The 26,844-nt window shown below is 44.7% G+C and overlaps 1 protein-coding gene across 9 annotated transcripts in view; it reads left to right on the top strand.

The window, feature by feature from the left end:
• GATA3 (GATA binding protein 3) overlaps positions 1–26,627 on the top strand; it is a 76,225-nt gene extending 49,598 nt beyond the window's left edge. For 3 of the 9 annotated variants that reach the window (XM_053405543.1, XM_053405541.1, XM_053405544.1), the window contains exons 4-6: positions 5,122–5,267; positions 19,405–19,530; positions 25,271–26,627. In XM_053405543.1, coding sequence (XP_053261518.1) covers positions 5,122–5,267; positions 19,405–19,530; positions 25,271–25,555 — 557 coding nt within the window. In that variant the 3' untranslated portion in view covers positions 25,556–26,627. Of the gene's footprint in view, positions 1–5,121; positions 5,268–5,358; positions 5,480–19,404; positions 19,531–25,270 lie in introns of all 9 variants that reach the window. The other 6 variants (XM_053405545.1, XM_053405546.1, XM_053405548.1 and 3 more) reach the window with 5 other exon arrangements.
• Positions 26,628–26,844: the final 217 nt, after the last annotated feature.

The raw sequence follows: 26,844 nt of genomic DNA, 5'->3' as shown, positions 1-26,844 counted from the left end.
TTAGCCAGAAACTCCTTTCTTGTAACTTGAATCCATTGGTTCGGGTCCTTTCCTCCAGAGCAGGAGAATACAAGCTTGCTCCACCCTCCATTTGACAATCCTTTATATATTTGAGGAAGGCTATTATGTCTCCTCTCAGTCTCCACTTTGCCAGGCTGAACATACCCAATTCCCTCAACTGTTCCTCATAAGACATGGTTTCCAGACCCTTGAACATCTTGGTCGCCCTCCTCTGCACATGTTCCAGCTTGTCAACATCCTTCTTCAATTGTGGCACCCAGAACTGGACACAGTATTCCATGTGTGTTCAGCCCAAGGCAGAATAAAGTGGGACTATTACTTCCCCTGATCTGGACACTATATGTCTGTTGATGCAGCCTAGAATAGCATTAGCGTAAGTCCAGGTACTTGCGTCTAGGATAATTTGGTTTGAAAGTCCCTTACTCCTTTGCCCATTCAAAAAGTGACGGCTATTTACGTGCCATTTATTAGAACATTTATCCTAACTTCTTCCTAAATGTATGTTAAAACTTCCTTCACAACAGGAAGATGTTTAATGCTGGCATACGTTAACCTGCGTTGACCTGGGTATTTTCACACGCTCCCATCAGTCTATAATGCAAATGTAAAACCTACCTTATTAGGATGTATACAATCTTCTGTGTTCTGCTGTGCATTAACACCAAGAATGCATGCAAAGTTTTTAAATCTTGCTCATGAAAACTGCATAAGCCTTATTGGACCCTAGCTTTGATATCGGCAGCTGAGGGCTGTTGTGATTTTTTGGGGGCACATTTTAGTTTGTTTACCTGCAGGGAAGCAGAGCTTTTGCATGATTCAGTCTAGCAACTCAGGGTTTTGTGGGACAAGGAGGTTAAGCTGCCTGGCTTTTTTTTCAACTAACCAGTGAAATGATGAGATCTTGGCAAAGGCGATGGGGTGGGGTGGTGATGGGGGACAGATCTGCCTCACTTGACAATATGGAAAGTGAAACAGATCAGAGAAAACAAAAGCTACCAGGAAGGAAATAAGACCCAGTTCTTACCATCAGTTGAGAAAATGGTGCCATCTGTGTTGAGTTCGCCACACCATCATCATGCAACCTTCTTTTTCTGCAGAACCACAGCCTGAACATAAACGTTCCAAGTGTCCCTGTTTTCCAGGGACAGTCCCAGATTTACAGAAGCTGGTTTCTGATTTGATCCCAGAATGTCCCAGTTTTCCTTAGGATGCCCCAATGTTGGAGAGTACAGACTAGGAGGTCCTTATTTTCATCAGAGAGGTGTTGGAGGAGACATCTCTACAGTGGTACCTTGGTTTTAGAACAGCTTAGTTTATGAACAACTTGGAAATAGAACGCTGCAAACCCAGAAGTAGGTGTTCCGGTTAGTGAACTTTGCCTTGGAAGCGGAACATGTTCCGCTTCCTGTTGAGTTCTGTTTGTAAATAGAGTCCCCTGCTGCTAATCAGAGGTTTCCCATTGAGTCTGTTGGTTGTTGAGTCCCAAGCACCCATGCAACACAGAGGTGATATTTGGAGCTTTCGTTTTTGCTATTTTTTTGCGTGGCTTTTTTTTTTTTTTTTACTGTGACTTGTTCTTCATTTTATGGAACTAACTTGTGACTGGCTTGTGACTGTGTGGAACCCAGTTCAGCTACTGATTGATTGATTGATTGATTGGTTGATTGCGGAAATGGATTAAAAAAAAACCCATCCAAACTATGACTATCATCAGGGCATGTAAGAAAAAAAAATAATTTTAATTTTTACCATCTACAATACTGTCTTATTTATTTTATAGTACAGTATATTGATTATTGCTTTCATTTTATGGATCAATGATCTTCTTGTTAGACAGTAAAATTCATGTTAGATTGCTGTTCTAGGGGTTGTTTTTAAAAGTCTGGAATGGATTGATCCATTTTGCATTACTTTTTATGGGAAAGCATGCCTTGGTTTTGGAACACTTTGGTTTTGGAACAGACTTCCAAAATGGATTAAGTTTGAGAACCAGGGTACCACTGTATTTTCATCGGAGAAATGTTGGAGGGTATGTGAACAAGTTTAAGAAAAGTGACCTGCCTTATCTGGATAGGCTTCTGAGTCCCAGAGCTGAGCAAACATTCTTGGGATTTACAGAGTGCATCATCCTTGACCAGTGACCATGCTGGCTGCTGATAGGACAGCCTCTGGAGAGCCATAGGTTCTCTTTCCCATATCTAGCTCCAGATTTTGGATAGAATTGCAATTAAAATACAGAGCGCACTTCGATTTGGAAAAGGAAGTGCAGTTATGCTCAAATGGACTCTGTTTACAGGAGGAGGCTGTTTCCTGGCACTTGCCCTTAGGAAATAATTGTTCTTATTTTGTCACTTCTGCATTTGAGGGGGATACCTTTGCTGGTGTGTGTTGTTACACTCTCTCAGTCTTCAAGGCTAAACCTTCTCCCCTAGTTACTAGCACACCAGTCTCTGAGCTTGCGGTGATGATGTGCAGTCGGAACATAGGAATGCTGCTTTCTCCTGAGTCAGAGCATTCATCCATGTAGCTCAGTGTCAATGACACTGACTGACAGCAATTCTCACATACCCTCTGACATTTCTGCGATGAAAATGGGGACGTCCTATTTAGCAGGAACAACAACACTCCGCCCATTTGACTGGGTTGCCCAAACCACTCTGGGCAGCTTCTTACATAACAAAAACTAAACATTAAAAAACTTCCCTGTACAGGGCTGCCTTCATACGTCTTCTAAAGGTTGTATAGTTACTTATTTCATTGGCTTGGGGGTTGCATAACTCCATACCCTCCAACATTTCTTTGAAGAAAATAGGGATGCAGGTGGCGCTGTGGGTTAAACCACAGAGCCTAGGACTTGCCGATCAGAAGGTCGGCGGTTCGAATCCCCGCGACGGAGTGAGTTCCTGTTGCTCGGTCCCTGCTCCTGCCCACCTAGCAGTTCGAAAGCACATCAAAGTGCAAGTAGATAAATAGGTACCACTCCGGCGGGAAGGTAAACGGTGTTTCTGTGCGCTGCTCTGGTTCGCCAGAAGCGGCTTACTCATGCTGGCCACATGACCTGGAAGCTGTACGCCGGCTCCCTTGGCCAATAAAGCGAGATGAGCGCCGCAACCCCAGAGTCGGCCATGACTGGACCTAATGAACAGGGGTCCCTTTACCCTTTACCTTAAGGAAAAGCGGGACATTCTGGGATCAAATCAGAAACTTCTGTAAATCCGGGACTGTCCCTGGAAACTAAGGACACTTGGTGGGAGGGTGTCTGGAATTTCGGGTGCTGTTTTGTCCCAGCCTTACCTGGAGACGCCAGGGATTGAACCCAACACTTTCTGCATGCAAGACTGCTGAGCTACGGGGCCCTTCCCCTAGGGCTGTAATAAGCATTTTGTTGCTCTAGTGACTGCGCATCTAAATCCATGCACCCAAACACTAAAGCAGCATGCATTGCACAGGCTGTCATTTTCTCCCTGCAGCTACTAAGATATGTATATTTTGAACTACCGACAACACCTTGTGGGAGACAATTACCCCATGCATATTAATGGCAACGGCATCTCTGAGCACTGATCGTTATGTAGTCAAATTGCCACCACCTGTGTGCAAGAGGGACGTATCAGCAGGTTCAAGGGAATCCCAAGGTTTTCAGAAGCACTTAAAAACAACAACAACCATTAAGGAGAAACTTTCCCCCAAACAACTCATTGAAAGCCAAACATGGTCACAGATTTGCTGAGTGTCTGTGGGATGAAGTGGGGAATGCAACAAGATATTCCGGAAAAGGGGCTGGCCGGCACATTGAGCAAGGATGCTCCATGACGCAACGTTTTGGTCACATCCAAATCATATCCAAAGAACCCAGGCAACTGGATTCACAAAGCTACAACCCCCAGAACCCTAAATAAACAACATTTCCCAGGATTCTTTGGGGGGAAAGCCATGTGTTTTAAATCTGCTTTAAATTTACGGTGTGGATGCAAGCTTCGTTGCAGATCCAGCTTACATGATTTTCTATTATATTTTGAACCTAAAAGAAAGCCCACCCCCTTAGCTGTTAAATTATAGTGGAGTGAGTGAATCCAGCGCTCAGAAGACCAAGTGGAAGGTTTGATAGTAGTCTTGGGTATATTTTTCAGTTATTTCTTCGCATATAAAGTGTTGATAACATGCACAATGTACTACTGAACCAAAATGGCTCCACCCATAATGTAAATCAGGGTTTTTGAACTTGGGTCTCTAGCTTCTTTTGGACCACAATTCCCACAATCCCTGACCACTGGTCCTGCTAGATTTTTTTTTAATGGGGTAGCAAGCATAATTGTTTAATTGCACCCGGCTTTTCCAGAAGTGCCTGCCTTTTGACCAGGGAGGGTTGGAAGTTGGGACAGGAGAGAAATTTGGTTCAGCCCAGATTTTAATGTGAATCTACCCGATCCACACTTTCCAAAACAATATGTGAACCGGAAACTCGGCTTCCTTTCGAAATTTGCACTTCCCTGAATGTTGTGATGTGGTTCTCCACCCAAACGACTTGTACGAAAACCTGAATAGTAGGGGAAAGTAGGCTGAAAGTGCATGCGTTAGGGAGAACAACAATAGGAAACGCATTCTGTTAGCGGGAATCTCTTGCAAAACTGTGTCCGCTTGGCAAAATTTTATACAGAAAGAATATGAAATCCTCCAGGAGAAATTTGCACTGAAATGCTGATGAATTTTCACGGGAACTTTTTTTTAAAAAAGTCACAAACCAATGCAGGAATGCAGGGAACAAGAATTTAAGGTTGGCGGAATGAGAGAGTGAAGTTTAGAGATTCACCTAGCCCTGGTTGGAAATGTTACAGGAGAAATTTGCACTGAAATGCTGACGAATTTTCACGGGAAGTTAAAAAAAAATTCACAAATGGCTGCAGGAATGTGGGGAACAAGAATTTAAGGTTGGCGGAATGAGAGAGTGAAGTTTAGAGATTCACCTAGCCCTAGTTGGAAGGGGAAGCTGAACTAGGTGGAGAAATTGCTAAGACCTCTTTCGATTCTCCCCGCCCTCGCCTGTTAATTTTCTTGTGCCCTTGCTGTCCATCAATGAACTGTGTCCCCTCTTGTTTCCAGAAGGCAGGGAGTGTGTAAACTGTGGCGCTACCTCGACCCCCCTATGGAGGAGAGATGGTACGGGGCATTATCTGTGTAACGCCTGTGGACTGTATCATAAAATGAATGGGCAGAACCGCCCCCTGATAAAGCCGAAGAGAAGGCTGGTAAGTGACTTGACTCTCAAAAACTGCACTAACTTCTTATTTTTCTTTTTCTTCTCCCTCCCTGTCATGTTGTGTTTTTGAATTTCCTCAGCCCAAGATGGAGAACTTTCTGGAGGGAGTAGATTTGGGCACCCCCGCCCAAAGTCTTATCTGTCTGTACAGAAGAGGGTTTTTGAGAGAGCCCAACCCCCCTTTTTCACTATGCCTGCCAAGTTATGTACCATTTCTATGTCTCTCTATATATCTCTTTTATTTTTTTATTTTAAAAAAGAATCAAGTAAGGGGGGTGTTTTTTCTTCGGCGGTTTCTAGAGGGGGGTGGCTGAAGAAAGTGGGAGCTTGGGGGTGGGCTGGGAAGCATGCTGTAGGCATGAAAAAAGAATCCATTTCATTGTAAAAAAAAGGGGGGGATGTTTTGAAACTAGTTTTTCTCCAAAGTTGAAAGTGTCCTGGATTTAAAAGCGGTGCATCGGTTTCCCATTCATGACGCAGTTTCTGGAACTCCAAAAGGACTAGTGACTTTGGGATTACATTTGTTGTTTTAAATGACACAGGATGGTATACAGTGTTCTCCATAGTCAAAGCAGACCCATCGAAATTAATACCGTCTATCATTTTGCCCAGGCTATCCATGTCCCATAAAATTGGACCCTATTAATTCCGAATTCATGTTTTGACCTTCTCCATTTCAATTGGTCACCTAGTACATGGTCTGGAGCACATGATGCGCACAATTGTGGGAACGCATCTTGGCCACTTGGAATGGCTTCACACTCTAGACCTGCTGTGAGTGGGCTGTGTACAGCTATGACCGATTGTGCTTTTAGCAGGAAGTTACTCAACTCCCTTTGGAGCGGTGTTCAGTTGTGGTGCTTATGTGCGACCCTAGACACAACTCTGCAGAAATTCAACTTGACGTGAGAGAAGAGCCAGTGACCAGAGGGTTTTCCAGTTGTCCTATGTTATTTGCCCTTTGGAAACAACTGGAAAGTTTCCAGACATTTTGTAACTGCGACTGCAGAACAGGCACGGCTAAGCTGTGGATCTCCAAATGTTGTCAGACTTCAACTCCCATCAGCCAATGGCCAAGGATGATGGGAGCTGGAGTTCCACATCATCTGGATGGACACGGGTTTGCCACCCATGTATAAAAGTACAAATCGCAAGTGCTCTATGTGGGAATAGGTTCTGGGGATTGCACCAAGTCCACCTGATAAGGCCGTGTGTTTGCATCCAGATGCCTTTGGGAAGCCTGTTACTAAGTCATGAAGGCTACTAAGTCACTTTGACTCCAGCATCTAGTTTTCAGAGGTATACTATCTCTTGAACATGGAGGTTCCATTTAGTTATAGTTGCTCACAACCATTGGGAAACTTGTCCTTCTGACAGGTGTTGATACCTGCCCTCCTTGACTATTAGAACCTCAAAATTCCTTATCGCCTTATTTCCAATATAAGGGTATAATAATCGGCGTGGGAATTTTGTAAGAAGACCACAAAGCTGTGGTTCATGGAGAAACATGCAAGTCCAAGGTGACCTCTAGTGTGGATGACTCACTCAGTGGTGAAAGTTGTGAATCCTTACTTCCTTGGTTAAATTAGAAGCATATGATCAGAGGCATGAGTTGAACCGGCAGGTTTTTAATCTTCATTGTTTTTGGAGATTGATTTGTCTTTGGAAGAGGCCCTGAACTGCAGGAGACTCAGAAGTTGGCTTAGTCAGTTGGCTTAGGGGTGGGGAGACTGTGCCCCCTCCCCCGAGATATTGCTGGACCTCCACCTCCCATCACCAGTTGATCCACATTCTGAGATCTGCTGAGGGCGTTCTTGTCCACGGTCCCACTAGCAAGTGTGTTCAGGGACGTGAGACAGGGCCTTCTTGGTGGTGGTGCCCTGACTCTGGAATTCCCTCCTGCTAGGGGTGTGCTGCTGAGATGGCTTTCTGTTGTTTAGCTTGGAGGAATTGGTTAATCTGTCTCGGAGATCTAGAGTGTCGTGTTATGCTGTTTTTATTTGTATTTTAAGGATTGCATGTTTTAATATAGTTGGAAACTGCTTTGGGCCTTTTCAGAGAAAAGCAGTCTACAGGTTTTAAAAACGAAACAAGCAGACTTCCTGAGGCTCAGAGGTTTTCTCCATCTTGGATAGATGGTAATGGCAGTCCTTGTTTCTTGCTTTGCCGAATTGAAAAGGAATGTGTTTGTGAACAGACTGACACCTTTGACAAGTGGTGTGCACGCATTGGTAGTGATAGTTCTGTCCAGCACTTTTTTTCCGGGAGGATGCATACCCCTAAACATTTTGCGAATCTTAAGTTTGGCCTCATTGAGGGGCAGTGTTTCAATATGAGTAGGAAAATGAGAGTACCCCTAAACATTTTTTAAAAGAAAAACCGCACTGGTTCTGTCTGTGGTGTTTGGCCTGTGATGACCTATTCACACATGCCTAAATCTTTGATTTATGCTGCTGGTGATCCAGGGTCCAAGTCTACCTGAAGGAGCAACAGCCATTTGGACTCTGCAATAGTCATCTGAGGCCCTTAGTCGAGTGCCTCCTCCGTGAGAGGCCCAGAGGGTGGCAACACGAGAACAGGGCCTTCTCTGGAGTGGCTCCCCATTTGTGGAACGCTCTCCCCAGGGAGGCTCATGTGGCAGCACCAGTACATATCTTTAGGCGCCAGGCAAAAACATTCCTCTTCTCCCAGGCCTTTGGCTAATTAATCTACAGCCTACTAAGTTGTGTGTGTGTGGGGGTTATTGTCTTTTGTTCGTTACTGGCTTATATAATTTTGTGTTCTTATATTTTAAACCACCCTGTGATCCTTGGATGCAGGACGGTATAGAAAATTTAATAAGAATTAATAATATCTAGATTTGCCCCCCATTCACAGACAGGCTATCAGTAATTAATAGCCATTGGCGCCAAAGGGGAATTGCTTCGTGAGGGTTCAGAACTGTGTCAGGATCAGGTAGAGTTGCCGTATTATGAGGAGCAAAAAAACAAAGGACACATTTGCTGACTTCTGCTTTTAACCATGGATGGCTATGACGACTCTCATTTTACATACCCATGAAAAAGAGGACGTGTCCTGGAAAAAGAGGACATATGGCAACCCCCTTGGGCTTCCCACAGGCCTCTGGGTGGCCACTGTGAGAATAGGATGCTGGACTAGATGGGCTCTTGTGATTTTACGAGAGCGCAGAGCAAAAGAGGGGGCTCAGGTAAGGAGAACGGGGCTCTTCCTATCTCTGATACTTACCTTCTTCCAGCTTCTTCTCCCAACTATGTTTCTGCCTGGAAGGAGAAAGATATTGGGGAGATCTTATCTCCCACCTGGCGGAGCGGGACCAGGAGAAGCAGCTTAGGGGAGGAACGTGAATTCAAAACTAGCCCACAGGGAAAGGGTTAAGCAGCCCCCTCCCCAGCCAGTGTTGCAGTCAAGAATGGAAACCAACCCCCCCCTTGGCTGCTTTCGATTAGAAAAGAAAGGGGGGGAGGAATGCGAGGAAATTTACACATGACTGCGTGCACCGTGTCGTTTGGCCCTAAGGAAATAGGACATTTGTTTGTTTCTACATCTGTTTCTCTAAACGCTTTGGATGACTTACAATGCTGTTCCGATAGAAAAAGGGCTTTTGTGTGCGCGCTGTAAAGTATTATGGAGTTGGGGGGCAGAGAGGGGAAACTGAGCGACTCCGGAGTGGGGTGAAACGTGTCTCAGTGCGGTCTGCATGCAATGTCACCGTGTCTTTCCACTGCCCCCAGTTTAGGGTCCTTTTCGGTTGCGGCTGGGCTACCCAGGGTGTGTAGGGAAGGGTCCAGCACCCCTTGCGGTGGCACCCCATATGGTAGCCTGTTTGCTACCCAGAATGGGAAAGGGTTCACTGGCTTGAGACTCCTTCTATAGCTATGGGGAGCGAACAGCCATAGCTCAGTGATAGAGCATCTGGTCTGCATGCAGAAGGCCACAGGCTTGATCCCAGGCATGTCTGGGAAGGTCTCCTGCCTGAAAACTGTCCGGAGACCCACTGCCAAGCCAGTGTTGACAATACAGAGCTAAAGGGTGCACCATGGCTCAGCGGTGGAGTTTTATGCTTTGTATGCTGAAGGTCCCGGGTTCAAATCCTGACACCCCCAGGTTAGAATGATGGAGTGGTTGTGGGAAGACTAGATAAACAGACTGATGCCTGCAGTCCTGGAGAGGCACTGCCAGTTAAAGAAGACCAGGACTGAGGAACAGGTTTTTGATTCGAGGGCCACATTCTAGCCTCTCGAGGGCCACATGCCCATAGTGGGTGGGGCTATGCATGTAAATGTTGCATGTGTACCTCAGGTTTCTTCCCAAAGAATCCTGGGAGTTGTAGTTCATTATGGTAGCTCCATGAGGGGTAAAACTCTGTTCCCAGTTCCCTGGAAGAAGGTACAGGGTTATAAAGCCTGAGAAACAGTTTCTATCCAAATGTGATTTTGGTTTTAAAAGCAGTGTAGGGAGTCTCTAGGGACGCGGGTGGCACTGTGGGTTAAACCACAGAGCCTAGGACTTGCCGATCAGAAGGTCAGTGGTTCGAATCCCCGCGATGGGGTGAGCTCCCGTTGCTCAGTCCCTGCTCCTGCCAACCTAGCAGTTCGAAAGCACATCAAAGTGCAAGTAGATAAATAGGCACCGCTATAAATGGCGTTTCCATGCGCTGCTCTGGTTCGCCAGAAGCGGCTTAGTCATGCTGGCCACATGACCCGGAAGCTGTACACCGGCTCCCTTGGCCAATAAAGCGAGATGAGCGCCGCAACCCCAGAGTCGTCCGCGACTGGACCTAATGGTCAGGGGTCCCTTTACATTTAAGGAGTCTCTATGGGAGTATATTGTATTTTTAAAATGGCATCTTAGAGTTTTTAGGGGGCTAACCAGGTTGGGATACCTGGGATACCTGGCTTGTTGGTTTTGAATGTCTTAGGTAGATCTTTTCTTTCTTTCTTTCTTTCAATTTCGTTGTTCTGTATGGGACAATGACAATAAAGATTATCGTATTATTGTATCTATCTTTTGGGGAACTGTGCTTTAAATGCATGACAATAAAGATTATCGTATTATTGTATCTATCTTTTGGGGAACTGTGCTTTAAATGCATGGTGTTTGTGGACCCTGAGAGCAGAAGAATTTGCAGTCTGCATTTTTTACCTGTTCCAAGACCCAGCCCAGGGGCTTTCTTCCCTCGAGTGCCCACACAAATTTCAGATGAACTTTCCACCTGTGAAAGCCAGACACCTGGCGAAGACCAACTCACCACTGCTGGTGAGAATAAAAGTGGTTTTTTGCTCTTTTCCCCTTTCAGAGAAAGAGGTATAAATTTCCTGGCCCTCCCCCGTTTCCTTTTTACATGAATCATGAACAAAACTCAAGGTGCCACCTTGATCTTTTTCTAGCTGTTTCTTTTAATAGTGTCATAGAATTGTCAAGTTGGAAGGGGGTATCTAGGGTCATCTAGTCCAACCCCCGCAATGTGGGAATCACAGCCAAAGAATCCTTCAAAAGGGAAGCCATTGCCGTCCTTAACCAAGGAGGACAATCTTTTTCTTTCCTTTGCTGGGAAAAGCAGAACACCTACAAAGAACTGTTTTCGAGAGAGGACTTCAATTTGGTGCATCCCCTCCCCCTCAAATACCTCCCTTCCTTTTAACTTTCTAAACATAAATTCAGTGTACAAAAGCTAAACTCTTAAGAAATATCTGTGGATTGGAGATTATACATGATAAATAGTTGTCCTTCTTTCTTCCCTCCTCCCCAGTCTTTACCGCTACAACAAGGATGGGGTTGGCCCACATCTCCCTGGTCTCAGCCAGCATGGCCAATGGCGCTGGATGATGGGATTTGTAGTCCAGGAACACTGGGAGAGCCACATCTTCCCAACCCTTACACTCGAGAAAAAATTGGACATATCAGAAGCGGCTGGGATTTATTTCTTTTTGAAGGAAAATGCACCTGCCTAGCTAGGAGGGTTTGCATAGGATGGGCACATAGGAAACTGCCTTACGGTGCCTTATGTTTGTTTTCTCCTGCTCCAGAGGGTACAGTGCCAGATTTACGTATAAGCTAAACAAGCTATAGCTTAGGGCCCCACTCTTAATATACTTCTTCTTATTGTATTTCAGTTCAACAATTAATTACTTTGATAAAATACATATTTTGTTTTGTGCAAATGGCTTTCGAGACCACATAACACCGGTCTTGAAAGACCTATATTGGCTCCCAGTACGTTTCCAAGCACAATTCAAAGTGCTGGTGCTTCAAATGGCTTCAAATTACAGTGGTATCTCGGGTTAAGAACTTAATTCATTCTGGAGGTCTGTTCTTAACCTGAACCTGTTCTTAACCTGAAGCACCACTTTAGCTAATGGGGCCTCCTCCCGCTGCCGCCGCGCGATTTCTGTTCTCACCCTGCAGCAAAGTTCTTAACCCGAGGTACTATTTCTGGGTTAGCGGAGTCTGTAACCTGAAGCGTCTGTAACCTGAAGCGTCTGTAACCCGAGGTACCACTGTACAAGGAAAGTGATTCCCACTAAACATCAGGGAAAGCTTTCTGACAGTAAGAGCTGTTTGACAGTGGAACAGTCTCCTTCGTGTGTGTGTGTGGACTCTTCTTTCTTGGAGCTCAACAATGTTCAAGAACTCCCCTAAGGAAGGGAAAAGGGTTCTTGCGCTCGGGTCCTGCTTGTAGGTTTTGCAGAGGCATTGGGTTGGCTGCTGTGAGAGCAGGATTTAGCTGGCCGTAGATGTGCCACTGGCTTGGTCCAGCAAGTTCATCTTACGTTCCCATACCATCGGTCTACTTAGCTCCGTATTGCTTCTGCAAGCTCAGATTATTTTGCAAGCTCGCGATGGCTCCCATGGAATGGCGGCAGCAGCATGCCAGGATTTCAGCCCTGGGACCTTCTGCATGCAAAGCAGGACTATCGGTCTTTCCCGAAGAGGTTTGCGGCTGTTATTTGGACTCAGGAGCTCTAGGGGAGAGGCTTAAATCTCAAGGAAGTGGGACAGCACCAAGGGAATAGGTTGATTTACCTGCTTGGCATGAGAATGCTAGCTATTAGCCCTGCCTCCTCTTCATCAGGCGCTGCCTCTAGCCCTCAGGCACATTTCACTGGGCGCTGCCCTCAGACGAACAAGGCACCAATCTTAGCTCCTCCTGAATCTCAGAGGCCTTCCAGCCTTGGTAGCACTAAAGGCAGATTGGCATGAGGCTTTGGTTGTATGCCATATCCTCAGACGCACAGACAATATAAGCACCCCTAACAAAGAACCTTGGGAACTGCAGTTTCCCTCTTGCAGAGCTTCAGTTGCAAACTATAGCTCCCAGGAGTCTTTGGAAGGAGGGAACTGTGTTTAAAACGCCTGTTGTGTACGCAACCAGAGTCTGGGTGGGGGGTACCGCTAGTGGCATCCATGCCAGCAACTTCTTCTTTTTATTGCCATCCTTTTTTATTGTTCATATAATAATAATAAATTATTATTTATACCCCGCCCATCTGGCTGGGCTTCCCCAGCCACTCTGGGCGGCTTCCAACCAAATATTAAAATACAGTAATACATCAAACATTAAAAGCTTCCCTAAACAGGGCTGTCTTCAGATGTCTTCTAAAAGTTTGGTAGTTGTTCTTCTCTTTGACATCTGGTGGGAGGACGTTCCACAGGGCGGGCGCCACTACCGAGAAGGCCCTCTGCCTGGTTCCCTGTAACTTGACTTCTCGCAGGGAGGGAACCACCAGAAGGCCCTCGGCGCTGGACCTCTGTGTCCAGGTAGAACCATGGGGGTGGAGACGCTTCTTCAGATATACTGGACCGAGGCCGTTTAGGGCTTTAAAGGTCAGCACCAACACTTTGAATTGTGCTTGGAAACATGCTGTTCATGTCTCAGAGTGCAGCTTAGATTTTAATGACCAGTTCCAGGGCTGAGCCCTGCTGTCACCCTCGATTAAATTCTGCTCTCTGTTGTGTGATCATACGCCCTTTCCAGTCCTCTCTATATTAAGGTATCTTCAATATGAATTGATTTAACCGTCTTGTGGATCTCCTAGCGTTCTGTACCGGCTGAGCTGATTAACATCCAACGCCCTTTAAAAATGTGTTGTGGAGCGGGGATTATTGGCTTGTTTTGTTTTTATTACGCATTCTGTATTTTTATATTGTGATTTTATGTTGCAACTGCCCTGGAACCTGCGGGTAGAGGGCGGTGTATATATTTAATAAATAATAATAATCATTTTACAAAACGCATTGCACCACAATGTGGCAGGTGTCTAAATCAATGTTGCCACATCCCCAAGTCGTGGCAGAGATAACTTACGGTACCTCAAATAGGCTTTGCTACAGAACTCTGGTGTGCATCCGTCCTTAAAGCCAACGTCTACAGATGCCAAGGACTCCGTGCAGTTCAAGTTAAATGTATTTTGTTTCCACTGATTTCAGTATCATTTTTAAGCATGGCCTTAAAGCTCAAATTTGAATGGCCCTGGGCCAAACTGGAAGTGTGATATGTTTTCAAGGTATCCATGGCTGTGAATTTGGGGTTGTTGGTTTTTTGTCATTTTCTTATATCCTCTGTGGAGCTAAGCATACTCCAAGATTGACAGTGCTCTAGGAGTGTGGATTTTTGGTAACTAGAATAGAGTTCGGCACCCTCAAACTCTCATATTGAAAAATAAGCAGATTCCTAGTCCCTAGGGTGACAAATCTAGGCTTTATAAGTGTGCGGGCAACAATGATTTGGTGAAAATTCAGTAGGCAGAGGTTGGTACACAGAATTGCCATTGGTTGTATATTTGCATGTGGGCGTAGAAGGCTGTCGGCAGAGAACTCTCTGTATACACATTTCCCCCTACCCTATGCAGTTACTGGGAGTTGCAGGTGGGCAGAGTGTGTTATCTCCTGCTTAGGGGCTTCCCATGGGAATCTGGTTGGCCACTGTAAGAAAAAATATGCTGGACTAGGTGGGCCATTGGCCTGATCTTGCAGGCAATTCCTGTCTTCCTAGTCTGTAACCTCCCAGCACAAGCAAAAGAAATAACTGCAGATGGGCCAAGTTACAGGATGCATTCTGCTTGCAGAATTCAGTTTTCCTTTGTGCATAAATTGCACTACTGTTGCACAGAATTCTGGTGGGTTTTTTGGGGAGAGCACAGAACACATCCATTGACAGTCCTTGGCAGACATATTTTCTTTTTAGGTTTGCTCTGCTTGCCTGGCGAGATATATGCAGTCATTGGACTTAAGTCCATTGATTTCTCTGGAGGCTCATTCACTATACTTAACTTTTGCCCCAAGCTATTTAGGGACAGGTTTAGGCTTTAAAAAGCTTTGTCAGAGCAGATTTCTTCCCCCCTTTTTCTTTTACCCCTGGTGCTTTCGATGTGAAAACCTGCTCTTTAATGCAGAATTGGAACAAATGCCAATTCAGGTCTCCTGCCTATTGCCATTTGCTCTGAATCAGCGATAAAAAGCGATTTTTTTTTTAAATAAAAAAAGTACTCTGGCATTGCACTTTAAAGCGCAGACCTGGGTCTCCAGCTGTTGTTGGACTACAACTCCCATGATCCCTAGCTAGCAGGACCAGTGGTCAGGGATGATGGGAATTGTAGTCCAAAAAAACGCAGCTGGAGATGCAAGTTTGGGAAACCCTGCGTTAGTTGGACACCAGTGGCAGAAACTACCCAGCCATTAAACTGTAGTTGAGGACAAAAGACGGGGTCCTATTCTATGGCATAGTTAGCATCAGAATGAATGCGACTGCGAAGGATTACCCAGATAATTCTCTTTTGCGGGAGTACGGCAGTTAAAAAAGCAGAGCACACGTGATATTTTGCAGATGGATGGGACCAGGTTCAATCCCCTGGCATTGCTAGTTAAGAGTAAAAATAAATGTTGCAGGCGAGGGGAGTTGTGAAAGCTTCTGTAAAATAGGTTACTGGATGGACTGTTGGCCTGATATGGTATAAAGTCTCTCCGTATGGACTAACGGAGTTTGTTAGTCATGGTATAATTGCGGCTGGAGCCAAGGGAACCTTATTTTGGAGGCTGTTTTTCTATCATGTAGAACAACAACCCCAGTCCATGTTTGTGGGTGTTTTTGAGCATTTGTTTATAGCAAACCTGTATGGGTTGCCACTCTCTAGGAAAAAATTGTTTGACAGAGGGCATGGGGGAAAGTCTCTGTTCAGGGGCAATGGGGGAAAGTATCTGTTCCTAGTATCTTCAGTTAAAAAGGATCAGGGTTTGAGAAGAGTTTTTTCTGGAGACCTGTTGCTATGACAGTTAGGGTACCAGAATCGTGGGTTAATCTGACCTGGTAAAAGGCAGTCTGTTAGGGGACCATTAAACATGCATGATTGTCTATCCAAGTGCTTCAAATCTCTCTCCCCAATCTGCCCCATAGATAGCAAAGCAGAAGAGTTATTGAGCCCCTGTGGTTCGGTAAGATATGTGTTCGCGTATTTTGTATGCAAATGTACAAAATGCCTGAACTGAAAACACAGCCAATCCTCTAAATACACACTTGCCTGAGTTTTGCGGTGCACCTCTTCAGCCCCAAAATGTGCACGTTTTAAGGAAAATTGCCCACAAAGACGAAAAGAAATTGCATGCAAAATGGATAGGACGGACACCTCAGAATATACATATTAGGGAAAAAAATGTGCAAAATGAATGTGAATTTCTGTGCAGGCTTGAAAACAGTAATTTGCAAATGAATGCAGTTATGAGATGGTCTGGATTTAAGATTGTGGAGAACCAGATTCTGCTTGTGGTCTTCCTGTAGACTTCTGGTTGGTCCTTGTGGAAACAGAACTGCAGGAGTCTTTGCCCTGACCCAGTAGATTCTTCTATTCTTATTTCTCCATCTCTAGTCTCCTTACATTGTTGATGGTGTTAATTTTGCCTTAGTGGGCCATGCAGAGTTCAGTTCACCTGATCTATGAACAGCAATTGCACCAACACCACCAATGCAATGTTATAGAATTCTATAACATCTCCACTGAAAGCAGCTACTTTGGCACCGGTGGGGTTCTGCTGTAGCCTTAAACTCATGACACAGGAGTAGGTGTTTTTTTTTAAAAAAAATACCGTATTTTTTACAACATAACACTCACTTTTTTCCTCCTAGAAAGTAAGGGGAAATGTCTGTGCGTGTTATGGAGGGAATGTCTACGGGTGGCATGCCTACGGATTTTCCTCCTCTAAAAACTACGTGCATGTTATGGTCGGGTGCGTGTTATAGAGAGAAAAATACGGTAGTTGGTGTGACTTACGGGTTTATGACTGTGGCGTTAAGACGACGCATCCTTTGCACTGCAAGCCTTTTGATATCCTCTTATTGGAACAACCAGCCTTCACCCAGCCAATCACGTACACAAAAGACTTTAAGAATTACTTTTGGCAAAGATGCCTCTATGATTCATTCTTTGGCAAAACTGCCTATTCTTTTCCATTTGTGATGCAGGAATCTCTTGGAGTATGAATATATGCTTTATATTTCCAATCCCCACATGCGAAAACAACAAGGCTCTTCCACGTTGCGAAAGATTGCTAAGCCGTTGCAATAATTTCAGCATGACAGCTTAATGATTTGGTATTCCACACTGTGGAATACTCTGGCTTTCCCTCGTTTTTGCTATTTGATGTGACACAGTGGGGACATGATTTTTGCCTTGCTCTTCTCCTAAGGGACACAGGCTCTCTGTATGACTTTCTTAAAAAACGAGGCAGTGCCTCTTAAAATCAACAATAGGGATTCTGTCCCCCCAGGATGGGAAGATGGATTCCTCCACAATGGTGGAACAGGCTCACTCCATACCCTCCAACATTTCTCCGATGAAAATAGGGATAATGCATAATAATAATAATAATTTTACTATTTATACCCCACCCATCTTAGTGGGTTGCCCCAGCCACTCTGAACAGCTTCCAACATACCGTATATAAAAACATAAAAAACTTCCCTATACAGGGCTGCCTTCAGATGGCTCAGGAGTCGCATAACTCCAAACCCTCCAACATTTCTCCGATGAAAATAGGGACATCCTAAGGAAAAGCGGGACATTCTGAATCAGGAACTGGGATGGCTTCTGTTAATCCAGGACTGCCTCTGGAAAAAGAGGGGCACTTGGGGGGGGGTCTGTCAGGTCTGGGGGCAGAGCAGTTGCTTTGGGATTAATGCCTCAACTCTTACCTCCCTCCATCTCCAGGTTCTGGGGATGGGCAGATGATTCTGTATCCTTGCACATCATTCTATAACTAGGGTAGCCTTTCACACAGACATAGAATCATAGAATTGGAAGGGACAGGGACCCCAAAGTTCATCTAGTCCAATCCTCATTGACCTCAGGCAGCGTGGCTATTGCTCAGGGATGAAAGGCACTTATTTCTTCACAATGCAGACATGGTGTGTGTGTTAAAGGATGTGGTGTGCCTCTGAAAAACAACAAAAAAACAGGTTTCTAGAAAACTAGGTGCCAGGAAGAAGGGTTTAACACGCAGTGTGTGTGTGTGTGTGTGTGTGTGTGTGTGTGTGTAATGATTCACTCCAGTATGTGAGTTCCCCAGCCCTGAAGTCTGAACTGGGACAGTCCAAACAGGGAAGAAACTAAGCTTTGTGCAAAACCTGGGCTGGAATGACTCCAGACTCCTGTGGAATGGAACACCTAAAACACAGGCCCGATTTCCCTAACATTACAGTTCCCTGGCTGCTTATTATGGCTGCTTTATTTCAGACATGATTCTGGCCTCTTTGCATTTTCTAAACGCCTGCCAAAAAGATCCGTATACAACTTAGTGCATGTGCTAGTCAGCTAAACTAAAGATCATAATCCAAGAAGATCTGGGGATGCAAGACTTGATACTTTAAAGTAGCTTTTTAAACCAAGTCAAGAAGTTGGATAGCAGTCAGTGGACTCTTGTCACTGACATGTCATTTCCTTCCTGGGATATGATGCAATATTTTTTTGAGAGAGAGTTGATGTAAGGTAAATGGCAGGCTAAGAGCCCAAATTCTCTTTTAAATCTCTGGTCAGCCAGGAACGTTCTAGCTGGCTTTACACAAGTCCTTTAATTCAGTTGTCTACCTGTAAAATGGGCATAACAACACTGGCCCTTTGTACGGTGATATTATTGCCACCTTGTACATATTTCTGAAATCCTTGGCTTTCAAAATCAGTTTCTGGAGAATCAACTTGACTTAAAACTCCAGACTTAAATTAAGCTTCTGATTTAAGGCAGGGAGATTGGACAAGCTAGACGGTGCTGTGATGTTGTTGTCTTCTGAAAACGTGCATTAACTAGCAAGTCTGTTCCAAAATCCCTATTACTGGTGCACAAAGGGTTTTCGCACATTCATAATTTTTCTAGACTCCTCATATTTAGGAAACCATTTTCTCTAATAAATAAATAAAAAATTATCAAGAGAATTGTTGAGTATTTTTAGTTGGTGTTGTAGGAGGGAACGGCCTCAGTGAAAAAAAGTAAATTTTGCATGGCTTGTGGATAACAGAAGATGTGTGTTGTTTGTTGTTTAGTCGTTTAGTCGTGTCTGACTCTTCGTGACCCCCTGGACCAGAGCACGCCAGGCACCCCTGTCTTCCACTGCCTCCCGCAGTTTGGTCAGACTCATGTTTGTAGCTTTGAGAACACTGTCCAACCATCTCGTCCTCTGTCGTCCCCTTCTCCTTGTTCCCTCCATCTTTCCCAACATCAGGGTCTTTTCCAGGGAGTCTTCTCTTCTCATGAGGTGGCCAAAGTACTGGAGCCTCAGCTTCAGGATCTGTCCTTCTAGTGAGCACTCAGGGCTGATTTCCTTAAGAATGGAATGTGTGTTGTTACTTTGATGCAATTAATCAATGGGAAATCTATGGATACAATACACTGTGGATAGAACACAACCCAAGTCATCATCAACCTCTTAATACTTTGTTTCAGTGCTGCAAAATGCATAAATATATATATATATACTCTAGCTGCAACAATCCCTGTAATGTCCTACTTATCGTGGCAAATGTCTGTAATTGACTACAATTCACTGCTTTGGATATACATCAACACACCATGATCCACCTTTTGACATCTTTGTAACACGCCTGTTATTTCTTTTTCTACCCCAGTCAGCGGCAAGAAGGGCAGGAACATCGTGCGCAAATTGCCAGACCACCACCACCACCCTGTGGAGGAGGAACGCCAACGGAGACCCCGTGTGCAATGCCTGTGGGCTGTATTACAAGCTCCACAATGTAAGTGAGGCAGTAACTCTCTGAAGAATACCTTTTGGGGTTTAAACTAGGATAGGATATATTTCCTGGCTTGCGTGTGGACAGGCAAACCACAGAGCTTTATCTCACCAGCTCCTGCTTGGGGGCTCCTTTAGCTGAACACAGTGCACTTCAATGCACACCGATTCTGTTCAGTGAACTCTAATGCACTCTGAATGAAGCTGTGCTAGTCAGGTGTAAATGGGCCTTCATGGTATTGTAACATATAAAGGGAAGCAAGAGAAGTCAAGCTGAGAGTCCTTTTAATGGGGCTGAACATTGTGTGGAATGCTGGTTGGAAGACTTAATAATAATAATAATAATAATAATAATAATAATAATAATAACAATAACAACAACAACAACAACAACAACATTTTAATTCTACCCTCTAATTTGATCAGGGAAAGTGAAAATGATTTGCTTCCCAACCATTTATCCTCGTAACAACCCTGTAAGGTAGGATAGGTTGAGGAAAGGTGATTGGAAAAAGGTCACCCAGGGAGCTTCACACGTGAGTGAGATTTGAACCCAAGTCTTCTTAGGTCCTAGTCCAGTAGTCCAACATTGAGGTATTGGCTAGATAATACATTGTTCTAACCAAAATGAAAATTGTCTGATTGGAAAGGCAGTGGATTCACAGGGACCCTTTACAGGTTGCGTCTCGATTCTTGCTAGGGTTGCCATCCACTTTTCCCCTCCCAAAACTCCTGAGGCACAAAGAACTGCCAGACCAGCTGAAAATTAGCAGGCGCAGTGTATTCTCATAACCACACTGTCTCCACAAGATGGGAAAAGGGCCCTCGTTAAATTTCTCTCTGTCGGATGGTAGCCAAAGTATTAGAGGCCCTACAGGGCGGGGACAAGGTGGCAACCCTAATATTCTCACAAAGCTCTGGAACATTTTTCTTGCACCCCTGCTTCAAGGGGAAGGGGGAAATAAAGAAAGTGACACAAGCAATTCTCCAAAAGAAGGGAATCTGATTTTGTCCGGTCTGCTTTGGCTGTGTCAAGGTGCTTTTAGTACATCTGATATTCTTTTAAATCAACGTGTTTGTGGGAGCGAGAGAGGCTATTGTTTCATTTCATTTTTTGCCCTTGTTTTTATTATGTATTTTGTGTTTTTATGCTGTGAACCGCACCCATGAAGGGTTTTTAAAATACAAATCAAATCAATCAATCAGTCAATAAAATAATGCTCATAAAAAGATATGGGGAAATTTATATGAAAAGGTGTATCCTGCAACAAAAACTCCCAGGGTGGAATGCCGGCCAATGAGCTGTGCCCTATACTAGCACACTCCATTACACCCTGCGTTGTCTCTCACCTCCCCGTAGCAGCCAGCCAGTACTCCATGCCCTTTGAGCATGCTATTTTTGGAAGTTTCTGCCCCCACCCAGCCCTGGGGAGGTTTCCTCTTAAGTTTTTGCACGCATCTGCAAACCTTGGGTTTTCCCTACTTGAAACCCCCTTCCATGGATGCAGTTTCAGTTATTCAAGGACTGGTGCTGAGAGGTGACATGATAGACATTTACAAAATGGTGAGGAAGTGAGCAGAGAAAAGGTTTTCTTCCTCTCTCATAAAACTAGAACTCTGGGACACCCAGTGTGTAAAATCCACAACAGATAAAAGGAAGTGCTTCATGCAGTGCACAGTTCGGCTATGGAACTCACTGCCACTGGAAGCAGTAATGGCCAACAACTTGGATGGCTTTAAAAATGGATGGAGCCAGCAGTGCTTCTGAATCCCAGTTGCTGGGAACCACTGGTTGGCCACTGCAAGAACAGGATGCTGGACTTGATGGGGCCATTGACGTGGTCCAGAAGTCTTTTCCTACATTCACATGCTAGAATAACGTTGCTATTTATATATCTGATAGGGTGCCCTACCTAGAAACAAAATTTAAAAATTCCTTCCAGTAGCACCTTAAAGGTAAAGGGACCCCTGACCATTAGGTCCAGTCGTGGCCGACTCTGGGGTTGCGGCGCTCATCTCGCTTTACTGGCTGAGAGAGCCGGCATACAGCTTCCGGGTCATGTGGCCAGCATGACTAAGCCACTTCTGGCAAACCAGAGCAGCACATGGAAACCCTGTTTACCTTTCTGCCAGAGCGGTACCTATTTATCTACTTGCACTGGTGTGCTTTTGAACTGCTAGGTTGGCAGGAGCAGGGACCGAGCAACGGGAGCTCACTCCGTTGTGGGGATTCAAACCACCAACCTTCTGATCGGCAAGTCCTAGGCTCTGTGGTTTAACCCACAGCGCCACCTGTGTCCCTAAATAGTTGGTCTCTAAGTAGCACCTTAGAGACCAACTAAGTTTGTTATTGGTATAAGCTTTCCTGTGCATGCACACTTCTTCAGATACTGGAGGGAATTTTTTTATTTTGTTTCGAATTTGTTTTGAATTTTTTTATTTTGTTTCGACTACGGCAGACCAAAACAGCTACCTACCTGTAACTGGTGCCCTACCTTGCATTTGAAGGGCTCTTGGAGGGCATTCCTCTGTTTGAGGGAGTCTTTTATCTGAAGGACTGCCTGAAACCAAGTCTGGTTTAAAAGACCGAGAAGCATTAGGAAGGGAGGTTTTGCCCGTCAGCCACTTGGCAGCTGGGCACGCCTGCACGATTAGTGCTTCTGTTTAAGATACAGTCTTTATAATTTGCTGCCCTGGGCTGCTTTGGAAGGAAGGGCGGGATATAAATTTAATGAACAAATAACGAACTTGCAAATATTATGCAAATTTGAGCCTTTTGCTTTGGGGATGCGTGCTCTCTCTCCTTTTGACAATGCATAAGTGGCACCCCCAAAATATGCTGCCTGGTAGACTTTGTTCCCATATCTAGGTGTAAAGGCAGTTGCAAAAACGCACCACCCTTAAGGAAACGACTGTAAAGAATCATCTTATAGTGACAGCAGTAATAGCAGAGCTTTAGCACTAGAGTTGGTGGTTCGAATCCCCGTGATGTGGTGAGCTCCCATTGCTCGGTCTCTGCTCCTGCCAACCTAGCAGTTCAAAAGCACACCAAAAAGTGGAAGTAGATTAATAGGTACCGCTCCGGCGGGAAGGTAAACGGCGTTTCTGTGCGCTGCTCTGGTTCGCCAGAAGTGGCTTAGTCATGCTGGCCACACGACCCGGAAGCTGTACGCCGGCTCCCTCGGCCAATAAAGTGAGATGAGTGCCGTAAACCCAGAGTCGTCCGCGACTGGACCTAATGGTCAAGGGTCCCTTTACCTTTAGCACTAGAGTAATGTGAATGGGGGCAGCGGGGTGAGATTTTTCAATTGCTTTGTACGATGTTCCTTGCACTTTTTTATTTTTAAAAAAGCGATTTCTCACTTTTATGTGAGGCTTTAAAAAAAGTCTTTTGCTCTCTGCAGCTTTCACACAACCCCCTTCAAAACCAGTAGGGTTGGTTGTGGGGTAGTGCTTTTAATGCGTGTATTCATTTCTGAATTTAAACGGGGTCAGCTTCCACCTTTCCCTCTCTACTTCCCCCTCTCCTGGGTGAGTAAATGTTTTTGCACGGCGCAATTATGTGAATCAAACAGTGACTTTATTGATATTAAAATGCTACCTTTTTCGGATCTGGAATTGAGTGACACTGGCATATTTATGCTGTGAGCTGTCCTGAGATCTATGGGTATAGGACAGTATACAAATTTAATAATAGTAATAATAGTAATAATAATAATAATAATCTCCCAACATGCCAACTCAGCTCATTTCTTGGCTCTGTTGTTGCAACTTCATCTCTCCTGCAAATTTTGTCTGACCTCCCATGGCTGTGTTTCTGTTCTCATGTGAATTGGGTAGTTCTTGTCAGGAGTTCAGCCTACACTCGAGTAGCACCCTGGCAGACACCCATGCCCGACTGGCATGTTCCCTCCTTCCTGGTCGATTGTTCGGGAGCTTCAAAAGCTTTCTTCAGCCTGAACGTCACAGCGACCGATGCCAACAGACATCGGCACACTTAGGGATCTGCAGAGTTTGCGCAGTTGCATAACAGACCTCAGCAACTCAGCATTTTGGCTAATCTACTTTATTTACATATAAACATACACGGAGCACTGCAACATGGCTCCCTCTCTCTCTAGCATCAGACAGCAAAGAGAAAAAGAACAAAGGACAATAGTCCCACTTCACGGAACACAGTAACACAAACATCCTGTTTCCGTCACTTCCCACTCTGTGGAGTCAAAACATATACCACCATGTGATAGACAAAAATCCCATGACTGCAATCATGGAGCAGGAATTCTAACAGTTCTGCCTTTAAATGCAAACTGCACTGAATTCTCCCCCATACTGAAACACAAGCCACCAGTTAAGGACTAAGGTTCAGGAAAAGGCCTTAATGCCAGGTCAGACTGTTGGTCTATTTAGCTTAGTATTGTCTACACTGACTGGCAGAGGCTCTCAAAGGTTTCAAAATGGGTTGAACTTGGGACCTTCTGCATTCAAGGCATATGTCCTCCTGCCAAGCTGCTCCCTTTTAGTGATTAATGAGACATTTGCTACCAGCAGAGCACATCCAGTTAAAACTGCTTTAGTCCGTGTTGAGAAAGGAAGGTGTTAGTAAACCACAGGCCTACTTTTTTAAAACAACAACAACAAAGAAGCCCCAAACCACCTGCAGATCACAAGGTCCTTTGGTTAGAGGTTCAGGTTGATTTGTTGAGGAAACTGTCTTCTCTTCCCCTGCCTTGGTACCGTAGAAAAGGGTGAGAGATCACTGCAACACCTTTAGGGAAATATATTTTCAGGGGTTTGTGAGGGAAAGAGGGTCAGCCCAGTTGATGGGAGAAAAAAGGACGAGAGTATACTAAACAGCATATTTGGGGGTTCAGTAAGTGGAAAGCTTAAGAGAGAGGTGTTTTATTTACCTTTTATTTGGTGTTTTAAAGAATGTACATTGATAATAAAAAGAACATTTTTCATAAAACGGGGTGAAATGGGAAGAAGATAAGACAAATACAATTCTCGTTGATTCAGCAATACAGTCAAACCTTGGATGTCAGATGTAATCTGTTCTGGAAGCCTGTTCGGCTTTCGAAACATTCGACAACCGAGGCATGGCTTCTGATTGGTTGCAAGAACTCCCTGCACTCAAGCGGAAGCCGTGTCGGGTGTTTGGCTTCTGGAAAACGCTCGAAAATTGGAGCATTTACTTCCGGGTTTTCGGCGTTCAGGAACCAAAACGTTCCAAAATGGAGGCGTTCAGGAGCTGAGGTTTGATGGTACAAAAGAAAATTACCGGTGATTGATAGATTTCCAAAATGACTTCACCCCCTTTGCAATTAAATACATTCAATCAAACAAACAAACATATGACATAAGGGGTATATGGATTTAAACTTTTCACCTTTGAGTGACTTTCGAGTCAGATTTGCAGCTTTTGGGTCCTTTTGCTTGTGTCACTGTTCGTTTTTAGGTGCCAAAAGTGCAGCAGGACTTACTTCCTTACTCTTTATATGGCAATATGTATTCCTTCACATCCTTCAAAACATGGGCTTCCAGCCTTGCTCTGTTTGAGGGTCTCTCTGCCGATTGTGCCCAATTAGACCCGGAACTTGTATCCCCCAAATCCCATCCTGACAGATAGGAATTAGTTTCATTTGAAACATTTCGCCCTATGTAGCTTTTGGAGGAGGAGGAGTTGGGAGGGCAGGTGGGGAGACGAGACGGCCCCACAAAAAGATTAATTGATTTTTGTTTAGATTAACAGACCCCTGACTATGAAGAAGGAAGGCATCCAGACCCGAAACCGAAAAATGTCTAGCAAGTCGAAAAAGTGCAAAAAGGTCCACGACACCTTGGACGATTTCCCTAAGGGCGGCTCCTTCAACCCTGCCGCCCTGTCGAGACACATGTCTTCCATCAGTCACATTTCACCCTTCAGCCACTCGGGTCACATGCTTACCACACCCACCCCGATGCACCCGCCCTCCAGCTTGTCCTTCGGACCTCACCACCCGTCCAGTATGGTCACCGCCATGGGCTAAGATCGCGCCCGAGAGAGAGACTTAAATCCCCGCTGCGATGCTTCCTTTCCTTTTTTTGAGTTCTCAGAACGAGAGGTACGTTGATAATCCTTGCCTCGTTAAGAGGCGAGAGCGCTTCCCCCTCGGCACACGAATGGACAAGGGCACAGAAAGAAAAAACGAAATCTTTAAAAGTTGGACGGAGGCGTAGAAACGAAAACCCCCCCAGAGCAAATGTCGTGGGGAGGTGAACTCTTGGGCGCTTTTCCTCAAGTGTCTTTTGCATCGCCAGTCACCAAATTTGGGGTCCCATTTGTGAATAAACCATTCTGACGCAAGTCCGCTCTTGAACTGGGTTTCTAGGGTCATGAAGAAGAGATGGCAGGCTGCCCACCCCCCAAATCCCAAACCTTTCCCCCCACTCGCTCCCCCAAAGAAAAGCAGATTGATGCTGAACACTGTATAACTTATATTGTAAGAAATTCTGTACATTTTTGAAGAACACTCCTGACATCTGCTTAGCTGTAAAAAAAAAAAAAAGGAAAGGAAAGGAAAATGGCTTGTTGGTCAAATGAAATAATGAGTTGAATGTTTTCCTGGTACGGACTGAGAAGAACGAGGTTGGACCGGCATATGGACAAACTGCCACTTGCGTTTTTTGCTCTCTCTTTCTCTCTCTCTCTTTCTTTACTCACTGGCTCAAGTTGTTTTGACGCATTAAAAAAATAAATTAATCCAAGTTGTAGGCAAATCATGCATTCCAGGCTAGGGGGCCTCTGAACAATAGGGGATGTTTTTGTTTTTGAAGGGTTTCAGGGCAGTTGGTGTGACATTCAGCTTGTAGCTGCGGCGAGTTTGTCCAGGCCTTATACGCATTGTGAACAAGTTCCTGTAATTGTTGTTTGTATGTATAATTCAAAGCACCAAAATAAAAAAAAAACAAGATGTAGATTTATTTCATCCTATGATACAGACTGAATGGTTGTATAAATTTTACTTACTGCTAGTGTTAAGAACTGCGCTTTTGATTTTGTTTTCATATTTTTCCCCTCTTTTTTTTTTTTGGAGAATAAACTAGATTAAATTCTGTTGATTTCTTGTCTACTCATGCTTTCGGAGTGATGTTCAAAGGTTCTCTCTGTGTGCGTGTGTGTCCGTGTGCCTCTGCTTCCATGGAAAGGCAGAAAAGGATTTGGTCCTGGGCCCTAGGATTCTCCAGGATTTTAAGACCAGCAACATTGAAACAAGTTTAAAGGATTGTAGGAAGCTATTGTAGACCAAGTCAGGACACCAGTCCATCCACATCAGAA

This window comes from Podarcis raffonei, chromosome 10 (assembly GCF_027172205.1).
Source record: "Podarcis raffonei isolate rPodRaf1 chromosome 10, rPodRaf1.pri, whole genome shotgun sequence".
Lineage (NCBI taxonomy): Eukaryota > Metazoa > Chordata > Lepidosauria > Squamata > Lacertidae > Podarcis > Podarcis raffonei.
Note: the sequence above shows the minus strand (reverse complement) of the source record. Positions and strands in the feature narration are given on the sequence as shown.